At 43.8% G+C, this 14,427-nt stretch overlaps 1 protein-coding gene across 1 annotated transcript; it reads left to right on the forward strand.

The window, feature by feature from the left end:
* The first annotated feature begins 6,102 nt into the window (after nt 1-6,102).
* GPR19 (G protein-coupled receptor 19) lies at nt 6,103-7,347 on the forward strand. The gene has a single exon (XM_065658296.1). The coding sequence runs from the start codon at nt 6,103-6,105 to the stop codon at nt 7,345-7,347; it is 1,245 nt and encodes a 414-aa protein (XP_065514368.1).
* The last annotated feature ends 7,080 nt before the right edge of the window (nt 7,348-14,427 follow it).

The raw sequence follows: 14,427 nt of genomic DNA on the forward strand, positions 1-14,427 counted from the left end.
ACACTGGAGAATTGATTTCTCACGGGAGGTGACCCTGCCTGTCTGTTCAGAAAGGTCATCCTCTCTACAGATCTGAGGGCTGCAAACTCCACATGTGCTTCAGTACAGCCCTGGCTGAAGAGAGTTACACCTCTTCCCTCACTCTGCAGATGCTGATGAGGTGAGGGGGACTGTCTAGGTAGTGGTGAGCACAAATATGGCTCATATTTTACCACTGTCTGTCCCTGAACCCAGAGCATGTTGTTGGGTATAAGTGGAATCTGCAGTTACCGCAAGGGCTCCTTCCCATCACCAACAGAGAATAAATGCACTTATAGGTGTTAGGTGCATGAATAAATTACAGGGTCTTAGCAACAAACCTCAGGTTAACAGACCTACAGTGAGTGCCCGCATGTCAGTCTTAATCCACGGTAAATACATGAGAAACGATCACTGATTTCAGGTGCAGGAGAAAGATGTTGCTCCCAGAACTTTCAACACCACAATTTGTTTCAAGAGATGGCACTATCTCTTAAGGAGACTCAGACAGTATGCCATAGCTTTTGACTTATGTATGGTTTTGAACCCTGCATGTTCATCAAAATCATGCCCCACGGATTTACTCCAGGCCAGGCCTCAAACCCAGTGCTACAGGTCTGCCGTCAGAGTAGTTATTCCAGATGTGAGCTGGTAGACCCAGAACCAATAGGTGGACCCTGTTCTTGGTCTAGTTAGTCACTGCATTCCTCATCACTTACTAAGCTCAGTCAAAAGGATAAAGCTGAAAAAGGATTCTTCCCAGGCAACCAGCACAGGAAATATAAATTGCCCCAAATTTCAGCAAGTGTTGCAGTGTTATATCCTTGTTCTCAGCTTTAACACCTTGTTAAAATACTCAGGAAAGAACATGAAGAGTCAATGAAGGTTGATGGCAAAGAGACTGTCTAGATGCCCTTACTTTTCTCAAGCATACAGTAGAAAAATCTTGTTTAGATTCATGCTCATGCATTAGCTAAGTATAACATACATTCTTTAGATGTGCTAGAAATTAGGAACATTTCATTCCTTTATTTGATTCCATCCATATTTCCCACTCCCATGACCTCACCCTGCAATACAGGCTAGGATCTCAGATGTTGATTTAGGATGCAATAAAGTATATCAACTCATATTATCAATTCAGTTCAGAAGCTTTTACCATAAGTTGAGCTGTGACCGTACCAGCACTGAAAGCTTCATCCATGAAACAGCCTATCCACTCTTCTGGTCATGTCATCTTTAGCTGCCCATGCTGCAGAAGAGGAATCTTCAACAGCTGGGTAGAGCCAGAGAGCAGGCAGCAGCCTATGAGATATGGCTATTGATCTCAAAAGTTTTATTGCATTCAAAGCATTTTATTCTCCTGATAAAAGAGGGACAGATGTTTTCTATCCCCTTGCACTGGAACGCAGAGAGTGAGGAAGAACACTCTTCACCTCAAGAGATTTTCAGGCTTTGCTCAGAAGAGCTGCCTGGAGAATAGAAAATCCTTCATAAGAGGAAAAGGGCGAATAGCTGAGCATTTTTATGAGCGCTAGACCAGAGAAAAGAACAAGCAGGGAATCTGTGTGCTTACAAAAGCATATGTATCCGCATTACTCCACTAGAAGTACTAAATGGCCTCGATAAGCACACAGTCGTGTCTGCATAGCAAGAAACAGATAGAGGTTAAAAGACTCTGTGCTCTTCTGTAAAAGGATTATTGCATTGAGACAATGCATGCACAGGGTAGTTAATTTGAATTTAAGCAGGGATGAATGTCACCTTCTAGCATTTTACACCCAGGCGAAAGCGCCCCTCCCCCATTCTGATTCAATTTACTCCCACTTTTAATGTTGATCAAACTTAGTTAGATGAACCATTCTTCTTCCAGTCTGGCAGCAATTCCTGAGATATTCTTCAGAGAGAGAGAGCATATGGAGTAAATGACCAGCTTCAAGCTTTGGAAATAATTTGCTTGGCCAAAGCTTGCCTCATGTTTTGCAGTTACGAAACAGAGAGGTAAAATATGTTGAATAAAAAAGCCCCTCTGCTAGTGCTAGGTTAAGTAACGTATAATGATCTGTTTCTTTAGCTACCTTTTTAATCCTGGAAAATAGGAAACAAAATGTTTATTCTTTTGATTAAACACTTAAAAAGCCATTTATTGCATTCCTTTGAGACTCTTACCAGGTTTTACTCTTCCAAATTGCAATGGACACTACATTTCTAGACAGGACAGTAAGCACACAAAAGCAATAGTAACTATGCCATATGGGGTTTGTGCAACACCAAAGTAGATGAGGCAGTGATTTGATGAAGTTCTTGTGGCTCAAATACGTCATCTCTAACTAAAAGATCTGGTTTGGAGAGTTAGCAAGAATATGTTTCCTTTGCTATCAATCCAAAGGGATAACCCTAAAAATGGGGTGTCTGGGCCTTCAAACTGCAGATTAAGGTCCACAAAATAGGAACTGTGGCACCAGGAAATCCCTCTTTGATGATTATGGGTCATTTCACACGCCCTTTTTCTGCCCAAGCAAATGCACAAAATTTAGGGTTTTAAACAGAAATACAGGAAGTCCTTATACCAGTTTTAAAATGATTTCTGCTCTAAAATGTTCAAAAGAAAAAGCGAGAATTTTGGTATGGCTCCATCTCCATGCAGACTCACAATTACTAGAAAGTAGCCTTTTATTCAGCTCAGTCTTATATAGGTTTAAAGGGAAAACCAAACAAAAACATTTTTTAAAAATAAACATATTTGCTATTTGTAATTTTTACTTTTTGTGTTTCTAATACCTACTTATTGACCTGCAAGGCAGAGGGAGACTAAAGAGCTCATAGCTATTTTCTTATGGATCTGATAATTGCAAGTTGAACGGTTCACTGCCACTTAAACCATATTTCAGTAAACAATGCAGCAAACAGGGATGTGGGAATTGGAGATACATAATGTAGCAAGATACAGAACCTCTAGTTACTTGCATCCTAGAACCATACAGAGTGGTGTGTATACTGAGCTTTTCAAGCTCATGCTGCAATTAGGAGCATTACTCATAATGCAGAAGTTTAAGCCTCCATTATAAAAAACATACTTGCCCAGAGAAGTAAAAGATATGCTGGGCCATAGATACTAAGGTTCTTATTGCTAAATCAAGGCATGATTCTGAGCTCAGTGTCACGTAGGAAAAATAGGGTTGAATAGAGATCCTTTAATATAAAAGAAAATCAGCTTGGGGTCCATTAGAAGAAAAGACTATCTATGACTGGGAATGTAGAAATCTCAGAGTACATTGGTTAATCAGAAAGCATTTACTTTTTAAGAAAATAAAACAAGTCATTGCTGTTCAACCAGAGCAGTCCTATGCTCAAGGTAGTAAAAGTCCTTATTATTGCACTTATATTTCCACCTGGACCTGGTGGGCAGTGGAATGAATGACTATGGATTTTTTCTAAGGAAGAACGAATGACAAAATATAGTACTACTTGCACCTGTGTTAGGTGCCTCTTCTGTTTTACTCACAGTGAGGAAACCACCACCACTGGAGACACATAACCAAATACTCCAGCACTCAACACAGGCATACAGTCTCCAGTGAATGGTGGCACATGGGAAGATTTCTCCTGTCTGGGTGTTGCTTCCTCTGTCAGCATAAGCCCCAACATGAGACCACTGGATAAATCTCTTGCCAATCTCCTTCCTCTGTGGGCATCCACCAGCTACCTCTCCACGCACACCTCTGAGGCTGTTACAGACTGGTCCCTGATGGGGCTGCCGAATTCCCGTCTTCTCAAAATAATGTTTGCAGATAACCTGAGTTATCCAGTAAACAGTGGTTGGGCAAAATGTGACAGAAAAAAAGTACTGTTACAAGCCTCTAACTGTTTTGGGCTTTACTCACGTGCATAACTAAATGTCTCAGGTCTGGACAGACACAACAGCAGGCTTGGCTCACTGGCAGAAATATGAGAACAGTGTTAGCAAGTCTGCATATTATAACAGCTTAGGAAGGTTGTCTCATTCTTCTACCTGACTTCCACTACTCTCCCATACTGGTCAAGAAGTTTCATCTTGTTATTCTTCTATGAAGCTCAATTTTTGCAGTTGGCTGTTTTTAAATGGCACATCTGTATGGCAAGAAAGAAAATTAAGGAAGAAAACTAGCCCATAATGTCCTTTTCTATCTGGTTAATAGGCTTCACATGTATTATTCTATTACAGAGAATTCTAACATGTAATTTAGCGGGTTGTACTGTCAGTGCATCCTGCCACTCTGGCAGAGACCCTACAGACAGCTGATGGTGGCAGGATATCTCCAGGAGAGCAGATCCGCCTGACGGAGGGTGGGGAAAGGCAAAGGGGACTTGTTTCAGAAACCAGGAATCATCTGCCAGGCAAAGGTACCAAGAAAGCAATGAGGAAAGGCAACTAAGCATGAGGGGAAAGCGAGGGCCAGCCTGGGCAGCACCGGCAGCCCTCCAGCAGAAGACGGTACAAGGGGCAACGTACCACCTGCAGACTGTGCCCCTTGCAGGTGGCTGGCAACGCAACCACAACACGGAATTCTGGGTCTCACTACTGATGTCACACAGAATCACAGAATGTTAGGGTTTGGAAGCGACCTCGAAAGGTTGTCTAGTCCAATCCCTCCGCCAGAGCAGGAACACCAGGACAGTGCTGTGCATAATTCCTCGTTTAACAAGCCTCGGTGAGAAAAACCCAGTTGTTACCAACCTCTAAACTGCTTCAGCTACGAGTGCAACTTAAACCTGAGTTGTGTTTCCAGCTCCCGGACACCACCGGTATGTGAAAGCTGCTAAGTAAGGCCAGTTGCTTTGAGAGCAGCATTGGTGACTCACGCGTTGACCCATTTTCCGATGATGCAGAGTCAGCGGTCGGGCAGGGTGCGAGGTGGGGAGGAGAGGTGCAGCCTGGCTGGGGCTACATGGGCTGGTTGCATCCCTGCAGCTGCACCGCACTGCTCCCAAAGACACGCTGCGTTTCTAAGCATGCTAAATTTATGCCTGTGCTGCACAGCTGATTGTACATCGAGCCTGTTTATGTGAAACACACAATGTTATATTAAGCACAGCTAATGAATACAGGGTCTAAAAAGCTAGAGGAAAAGAAAAATCTTCTCTAACCACATCAGGCGATTAATACATCTTTTCCTCTTCCACATCTGGTTATTTATTGCATTCCATTACTGAAGGTGACATGCAAAAGGACCAAAATTCCAAATTCATCCAGTGGCTTTGCGCTTTCAGGCTCTTCTCTGAGTACGCAGAGAAGGAGAAAGTAATTGGTGATAGATACAGACGTAGAGTAGGCAGAGAAAAAAAGCATCAGCAAAACGCTGACAAAAAACTCAGAAAGTAAAGCTGGGAATTTGGATCACTTGGAAAGCTGAGGAGGATGGTGGTGGCTTTTTGAATTTGTCCATTTGACTTCCGGGATGAACTTTTTGATCTTTTGGTCATTAATTCAATCCTGATTTGTCTTGCACAGTATCCAGATTATGGAGTTAAGCACTCACACAATATACCCACAGAAACAGATTTTCTATTTCTAATGAAATAGCATTTATCAAACTCATCTAATGAGTACGAGCCTTTGCATGTAAACACCATGATTGAAAGGACACTCTTCGGAGCATCAGCTCCTGGCAAGGTGTTTGTATATGCGTAGCCATGTATATTAAGAATTTTTCAATTTTATCCCTCTGATACACTAGGATCAACCTAATCATCTGGCTAAATTTAAGATTGGAAAGTGTGTCTAGCAATATATGCTTTAATGTCTCACTCCTCCTTAAAACAGAAGGTCATATCTATCACATCCCATTGTGCGTACCGTACCTGCCACAAAGGAGCAGTTACAGTTTGATCCAAAGTAGCCACACCATTAATTAAAATTTGCATGAAATTTAATGGCCTCTGCTGCGCTAGACAGCTTCATCGTATCTTTCTGACTGTTTCTCTGAAATCAAGGTACACTACTTAACATCTCTCGCATTGGTTAAGGCAGATTTTTCCACACATAACTGTTAAATACACCCTTTTCTCTCCTGTTTGTATGCAGCCTAAGTGAGAGAGGTGGCCATGTTTGCCCACAGCATGGATAACAGCAGCGGTCCTTTTGTTCTGCCTACCTTATTGCTCCTGCTGCAGAACAAGAGCTACCCCAACACCTCCATCCCTCCTGCGGGCCACAAGATGACGGAGTCACCCATAGGACCCAGCTCAAGCAGGAACCACACTGTCTTGCAGTATGAACTGAGGCCGGGGGAACTAGCAGCAGCCAGCATGGTTTTGGGAGCGTTGTGGCTTGTTTCTGTCTTTGGAAACTCCCTCGTGTGCTTAGTGATCCACAGGAGCAGGAGGACACAATCCACCACCAACTATTTTGTTGTCTCCATGGCTTGTGCAGACCTTCTCCTCAGTGTTGCAGGCGCACCCTTCGTGCTGCTGCAGTTTATCTACGGCAGGTGGACGCTGGGGAACGTGATGTGCAAGCTGGTCAGGTACATACAGTACCTCAGCCCTGGAGTCCAGATATACGTGCTCCTCTCTATATGTGTGGATCGATTCTACACTATCGTCTACCCCCTCAGCTTCAAAGTGTCCAGGGAGAAAGCCAAGAAAATGATCCTGGCCTCTTGGCTATTTCACGCTCTCTTTGCATCACCGGCTTTCTTTTTCTACAGCTCCAACAGCAACGACCACTGCAACTTTTTTCTCCCGGATTCTTGGGAAGGAGCCATCTACAGTATCATCCACCTCTTGGTGGTATTTCTCATCCCATCCATCCTCATTATCCTCTTCTACCAGAAGGTCATCAAGTACATTTGGAGAATAGGTACCGGTGGCATGACTGTCAGGAGGACAATGAATATTGTCCCAAGAACAAAGGTGAAAACCATCAAGATGTTCTTAATGTTAAACTCAGTGTTTCTCCTGTCCTGGCTCCCTTTTTATGTGGTACAGCTGTGGCACCCGCAGGAAACAGACTACAGAAAGAGCTCCTTGGTTTTCCTGGCCATCACCTGGATATCCTTCAGTTCTTCAGCCTCTAAGCCAACTCTCTACTCCGTGTACAACGCAAACTTCAGAAGAGGGATGAAAGAAACTTGTTGCATGTCTGCCATGAAATGCTACAGAAGCAATGCATACACCATCACCACCAGTTCCAGGATAGCCAAAAAAAATCACATTGGGATTGCAGATACCCCAGCTCCAGTGAAAACTGTCACCAAAGACTCTATCTATGATGCTTTTAATAGAGAAGCCAAGGAAAAAAAGCTTGCCTGGCCTATTCAGTCCAACCCTCCAAACACATTTGTCTAGTTGGCTTCATTGCTTTGAAAAATTGTTATGTACCCCCAGAACAAGGAGCTTTCTCTCGTTTTTGAACCATTGTATATTTATGTCTTTTTAACTCAACTTTTAGGGAAGAAAAAGAGATGTTTTATTTTATTAAATGCCTTGATTTTGAAATCTCAGGTCTATTTCCTTTCAGTTACATTCTGCTTTGTGGAACTACTCTACCTGAATCAGGAGCATAACTGTTTTACAAAACAGAAAAGCTCTTATACTCTTTGTATGTAGGGAAAAAGGGAAAGGAAATACACCACTTTTTAAATTATCTGTATTTTGGCCACAGTGTATAAATGCATATATCCACCAAAAGCCATCTCTACTTCCTGAAACAAACAGCCTTTTTTTTTTTGCATTTATCAAACTCATCTATATGTACTGGACTGAGTCTGTGTGTGTAATATTGATTTATTTTCCTAATTCCCACAGTATTGCCCAGAAGTACAGTAGCACGCCCCCAGCTAACACGGGTAACAATTTATTTACAAGATCAGTTCTGCACTAGCGTCCGGTTGGTGAATTCCCTTCACTCTGCTGGATTAATGTGTTCAAGTGGGCTGGAGCTGTGGAGGGTCCACCCCAGGTGCTGCACCCTTTGCCCAGGAAGGTTTCCATCTCGTCTTCTTACAACATCGACATGAGAGTCCTGCAGAGTTCAGAGCACAGGTCCGTCCATCCCAGTATCTTATCGTTGACTGTAGCCATCAGCGGGTGCTTGAGGACAGAGCGTAGGAAGCAGGAAAGCTACGGAGAGGTCTCCTGACATCTCCTTCCAGCCTCCAGCAGTCACTGATGAGAATTAACACCTTTCACAGAGTAGATGTCAAAAAGCGGTGCCATTCAGTAAATCCCGAGCAGGTCCAGAATGGGCCTAGTCACAAAGTCCCAGAGATGGGACAAGCAGCCCTATCCTGCTTGCTCAGGCTTCATCCGAGTGGATTTCAGGGGAGTTTTGCCTGAGAATCAAGGGTTCGACCTCTTTTCAGTTGAGGATTTCAAGTACTTTCTTCCTGTTCTCTATTTATTTTTCAACTAGCCCTGACCGTGTCAGTAGATGGTGAATAGTTGGTCCCCAACCACTCTTTCTGTGCCAGTCTTGGGTTTGTAAACCTCTGTCATGTATTCTCTAGGCTATTTATTTTCTATACTGAAGAGTCTCATCTGACTCAGTCATTTCTTGCACAGAACCAGCTCCAGATCAGGTTCTCCTTAAAGCATCCCAATGTAGCAGCCAGGGCATGGCCAAGCATCCTCAAGTCCAGACTACCAGCAGGCATCTCACATTCAAGTCATCCTAAAAGTGTTTGATCCCAGGGGTTAAATGAAGCAATAGCTAGCTCAGTGGGCAGAAGACAGTGTGCATGTCTCAGCTATCCCTTCACGTACTCCTATTTCAAAACCTCAAGATGCCCCTTGTATGTTTAAAAACATCCTCAGCCACAGCCTCCTCAGGGAAGAATTATCTTTTTCTTCTGCTTTCAGAGTAAAAGTGGCACAGCTGAATTCCTATTTGTGCCTGGGGTCTGGAAGTGCTGCCATGACAGAAGTTAACAGAACAAGAGTAACAAGTACTACTGGCAGTATTAAACACATATGATTATGTCCCTTTCCTGTCAGCAGGGTGCAGAAGCACGTGTGGTGGAGTCCCAAGCTGACATCCTCTGAAGAGACTCTCATGCCGGCAATGTGGGTGGGGAAACTCCTTTGTTGAGAAATATTCCTGCAGTTATGATAGAAAACTTCCCTGCTCATCCTCTACCACACGAAGTATGATTGTAAGAACCCTTATTGACTGCAGGAACATGTCCAGGCTGTATTTCACAAATTCAAAAATCCCCATTAAATAAGGATCTGCTATTTCTCATCAAGGCCATTAGCAAAAATTCCCATAAACTGAGAGGCGAGAGGGTCTTGAAAACAAGACAAACCAATATTTTCTGTGTGGTTCATGTTCCAAGTAGGTTGTTTCAGCCTGAAACATGACCGTATGCTTAGTTTTTCTTTGACAATTACCTCTGACACAAAAATATCAGATCCAGGGGAAGCAGGCTAGGTCAACTTTGCAATGCTAATTTTAACATTGGGTTGCGAGATTGAAACACAACAGTTGTTCTTTTGGTTAGTATTTTTACTAAAGAAACGGGACCGAACAGAACGAGCCCTGAGGTTGCAGAGAACTGTAGGGTCATGGTTACCCAGCTCACACTAGATCTGAGTCTAGAGGGACTCAGGACACTTGTTCCTTCAAGTCTACGTGAATGGGAGTGCATGAGGCAGCCTCGTTATCTGGGTATCATGGACAGCACAGGCCCTAATAGCCACTGTCCTGTCCAGGTGCGTCCAGAGAGGCTATAGGTAGTGAGTTCTTGTACAGCTGGACCCTTAAGATGTTCCAGTGGATGTTGCCTGTGCATAGCCAGCTTCCACCCTGCAGATGAGGAGGTCTCAGACTACTACAGATTCCAAAGGAAAACACTGCTGCAGGCACTACATGCGGGGGCTGGTGCCTTCAGGCTTGCTCCACTGCTGAAAAGGAAGGGAGGGAGAGAAGCAGTCCACTCCTAAGGCACTAGCACCACGTTGGAGACCCACAGTCTGCCAGACAACATTTCACGTACAAAACCCAAAGAACACACCAGCGGGTGAGAAACCACAGACTTCCGTGCAACTTTCCCTTTTGTGAACTCAACCGCATTTCCCCACCTCACAGAAGCTGTAAAATTACACAAGCTGTCCCGGAAAAGTTCAGGCCTGCCATGACACACAGCTAGGGACACAACGCCCCTGGACTGAAAGAGTTGGCAGTTCTGCCCTGAAATCACGGCCCTAACTGGCCCTGAGACCATGACTGAAGTCTGGAGCTTGGCTTTCTTAGACCACATTTCCTCATCAGTAAAAGCCCAGGCACAGTTGTATCAGCGTAAGTGTAACTCTGCTGGTATAGCTTCTTCTAGCCAAAACTGCACCGGTAAAAATACATTCTTGCTAATGTAAGCTGCGTTTCAACTCAGAGGAATTTGCCCCTGCAGATGTCCCTATGCAGTTATACTGATAAACCTTCCCGATTTCTACTTCCATATGATGTAGCTTTTGGTATGGTTAAAAAAATTATCCACAGCAATCAAACTAAATCCATCGCTTCAATTGCTGGCTAGCTGACAGATCCCTCAGTCTGAAAAGCCAGCCTCCACTACAGAGCACAAGCCAAAGGAGCAGTGGTGTGCCTGTATGTCAGGTATGTATGTACATGCTCACTTCTACCTCTTTCATTTCTCTTTTTCCCAAGTCATGCCAGTACTCTCTATCCTTTTTCTCATCGGCCGTGGCTGGAGACCAGGTTCATGCCTTGGTGAACACCGTGCTTCTGGGAGAGGTACCCAAGGAAAAGGCTGCCCAAGCCGCCCCAGCAGGTCCAGCCCTTCGGATGACACCAAGCCACTGTCATTTGGTGCTGCCACCTGAAGAGCAGAAGAGAACATCACACTACGGCAGTGCCGAACATGGAAAATCTTTGACAGCTTGACAGTTGAAATGGAAGCTACTACATGCTCAGGGCTGGCTTCAGAAACCTGTCACGAAATGGATAGAGACAGACAAGTACTGACCTGGCACCAGAGCAAGGCGAAATCTTTTCTACTCCTTCCATCATTCTAGGACAGGTGATGGACGGCTTTGATAGCACCAACCACCTGGTACCTCCTGGTCTGCCAAGACCCCAGAGGTGCCAGAGACTCAGGAAGAAGACCATGGATTATCTATGCAAGAAATGGAAAATGCTGCAGGATTTGCCTGATCAATGGAAACAAATCTCTCCGCACTCCCTCACAACTCCTTATTGCCAACAGATTGTTTTAGTGATATATCTAACACAACAATAACACAAATGAGAGGCAAGGGGATTTTAGGACTAAACCAAGCAACGCTATTCAGATCAAGGAACCTTGAAGAAACACGACTTAAAGTGGGAATAGCCAGCGACTGCCCCTGGAGATTGATACAGCTCTGCAGACAGACACCCCTGGGCCCCAGAAAGGCTGGTGATACTGACCATGGGTATGCGTGTGTGCCTGTCAGTGTCTGTGTAAGCAAGGAGAAAACCAGCGTGCAGATGTGGGCTGAAGCTGGTAGAGTTATTAGGGCAGGTTTGGCACTGAGGAAACAAAACCTCCCTGTTCATGAACCCATCTCAACCCCATTTGCAAAGAAGCAGCTCTGGGAGAGAGGATTTCTAGCCCATCCACCCCTTAGTCTTTCTGTGTAAGAACATGACACACTGCCAAACATTAAACATTTTTTTTTCCATTAAATGGACACAAGTTAGTGGAAATTCCATCACTGTTGTTTACTTTTGGTATTAAGAGGCTTACACTTGGGAATTACTATTACAAACTGTCAAATTATGTGTGCCCCCCCCTTCTTACTTCAGCAGAAAGTGAGATTTTTGGTTAAACATATTTCAAAAAGTTCTAGGTGGGAGGTAGTGAGAGGCAGACACACACCACTTGAACCTATTTGCCAGCTATCTTCCCAGAGGTGTTAGCGAGGTGGCTATCACCCATAATTGGACTTAAGACTTTCCATATGCCCAGTTAAGAATCCCCTGAGTTTTTCCAGTCTCAACTCAACCAGTTTGACTTCAGAATTAATTGACATTGATTTAGGAGCTGGTTTTCCAAGGTGTTGAATGCACGCCATAGATTTTAGCTGAAACTCTCAGTGCTCAGCCTTTCTCAATATCAGATCCTTCCTGTTTAAAAGAACAAAAAGCAGATTTGAAGTTTATTAAAGCCAGACCCATACACTCAAAGGAAGGTTTATTAGCCCACTAAGTGATTCTGTAAGTTAATATGTCTTTATTAGCTGGCTCTTTTCAACCTAGCAAGTGTTGTGGAATAGGCCATTATAAATTACATAAGCTTTATTTGAACTGGCTTCTAGTAAAACATAACACACCTACTGGAAGATTGTTATATAAATCTCACCTTCTGGTGAGCAGTCTGAACTAAAACACAGATTTATTCTACACTACTGCTAACACACACAAAGTCTTCTTTCAGTTTTCTCATGAAACCGGTCTCTGGATAAAATGAAGTGGCATAGACAGCTGTAATTCCTTGGTGTTCAGCATCACAACCATTTTTGACCTGCTCTTCATTTGGTTGTATGTTTGCAAGGGAAAAGGAGGGGGGAAAAATATATTACATCACCAAATAATTTAATTTGTCCTCATCTCATGCCTGGTCAGACACTAGCTTTTTCACTGCATGTACAAGTAAGAGCAAGAGACGCTATTGTTTCCATGGTTTGGGGAGGAGGGACTCATCGAGGACTTTGATGTTTTTAAGGCTACGTAGGATTAGACAGCAGAGGCCACACATGGATGGATGTAATTACCCATCTTAATTCCAAAGGCACCACAGCACTTCTCTTCATCCCTGGAGATTTACCGTCTCCACTGCAATACCTACCCCGCAGAGTCTCTCTCCGTATTGATCCAAATACAGGGAGAAAAACCATTAAGTGGTATCCAGAGTTAGCAAGACTTCAGATTAATTGCCAGTTACCTATAAATGCAGCAGGAGTCGCCCCGAGTTTCTCATTAACTCACAGCACTGCCGGGAGCCGATCTGCTGTCAGATTTTCTGCAGACTCTGAAACAGCTTTCGCCATGCTGTTGAGTTGGTCCTTCTTATTAATCCAGGGCATCTTTCTTAGAATGAAGCCCTAAGGCTGTAATCTTTTTCACTTAAGAGGTATGTTGGGCATGTGGCCCTTGGCCCAAGTCTATGGCGGAAAGCATTGAGTTTTCAGAGCTAAACCTTGCAGAATCTTAGCACACCAGCAGAAGGCAGCCACCACTTCCGTACACGCCAGAAAGCAGTCAGTCAGATAGACATATAAACAGCTGTTTCAAAATATTTCAAGGGAGGGCGATGCAGCACAAGGTGGCTCTCCAGAAATTGCTCTCAAACCTACAACAGCACCTCTGTAGGTCCCACCAGGGAGCTCCAGTCCTGGGTGAGACGACGGACATGCTGCCTTCCCACCACCGCTCCACACCGCTGCTCATCGCGCCCACGCAGGAGCTGCCACCCACGTATCCTAACACTACTACTGGCCAGCTTCTGACAGCCAAACAATGTTTTCGGTGGCCAGGTTCCTAGTTGTGTCTTCAAAGTCTGCTTCCCGCTTGTCGATCATGTCAACTGTCGCAAGAAATTCTTATCAAGGTAACAGAGCATTTGGAGTTCCGTCTTCCAGGGAAAGCTGTGTTAATAACAGGCACATTTGTTTTGTTTATAGGACTTATTTCATCCAAAGAGCATGATTCAGAAAAAATGCAGGGTGAATGCAAGCAATCACAAGAGACCATTCATCATTCTGCCTACGTTGGTTTTTTTTTTTGGTTAATACATCCACACAACTGCAACTGTGTTCATTCCATGAGAGAGAAGTTCAGGGGATTAAAACAGACAACCTTTAACCTCGTTGTCCAGCTGTCAGTCAGCTTCTTTTATCTGCCAGCATATGTAGACAATACCAACTCCATTAATAATGCCACTCCTTTAGTGGTACTGGATTGAAATGCTGTCAATATTAAGTGGCGACTGCAAAAAGACACAAGATCATGTAAATCCAGAAAGCTGAAGTAGTTAATTGGTTGTTTCTCAAACACTCACAGCAATCCGCTTTGGTTCCATTGGTATACTAGTAATTAAAAAGCTAATTGCTCACTTATTTCAGAAGGTGAGAAACCCTAAGAATAAAGTCACAAGAAATGCAGCTTGCTGAAGAGAGAATGGTAATGCGCTCTGTTCTCATTGATAGATCCCTGCAGTATAACCGAGCTATCGCCTTGTGAAGGTTTTACACAAATACTCATCACAAGAGTAATTAGCTGATCAGAAATCTTGGCAATGCCTCCTTCCCCTTTCTCTGCCTGAGATCCCAGACAGGATTCTAGGTTTAAATGGAAAACTAATGCTGTTATTCTGTTTACTTTGGTGAAACCTCTTCTGGTTTATGTTCATGAGATAAAGGCTTTGGGGT

The sequence above is a fragment of the Caloenas nicobarica genome, chromosome 1, assembly GCF_036013445.1.
Source record: "Caloenas nicobarica isolate bCalNic1 chromosome 1, bCalNic1.hap1, whole genome shotgun sequence".
NCBI classification, from domain to species: Eukaryota; Metazoa; Chordata; class Aves; order Columbiformes; family Columbidae; genus Caloenas; species Caloenas nicobarica.

Excerpts from the sequence above, each read along its gene's own strand:
- GPR19 (XM_065658296.1), top strand. The coding sequence starts at position 6,103 with ATGTTTGCCCACAGCATGGATAACAGCAGCGGTCCTTTTGTTCTGCCT.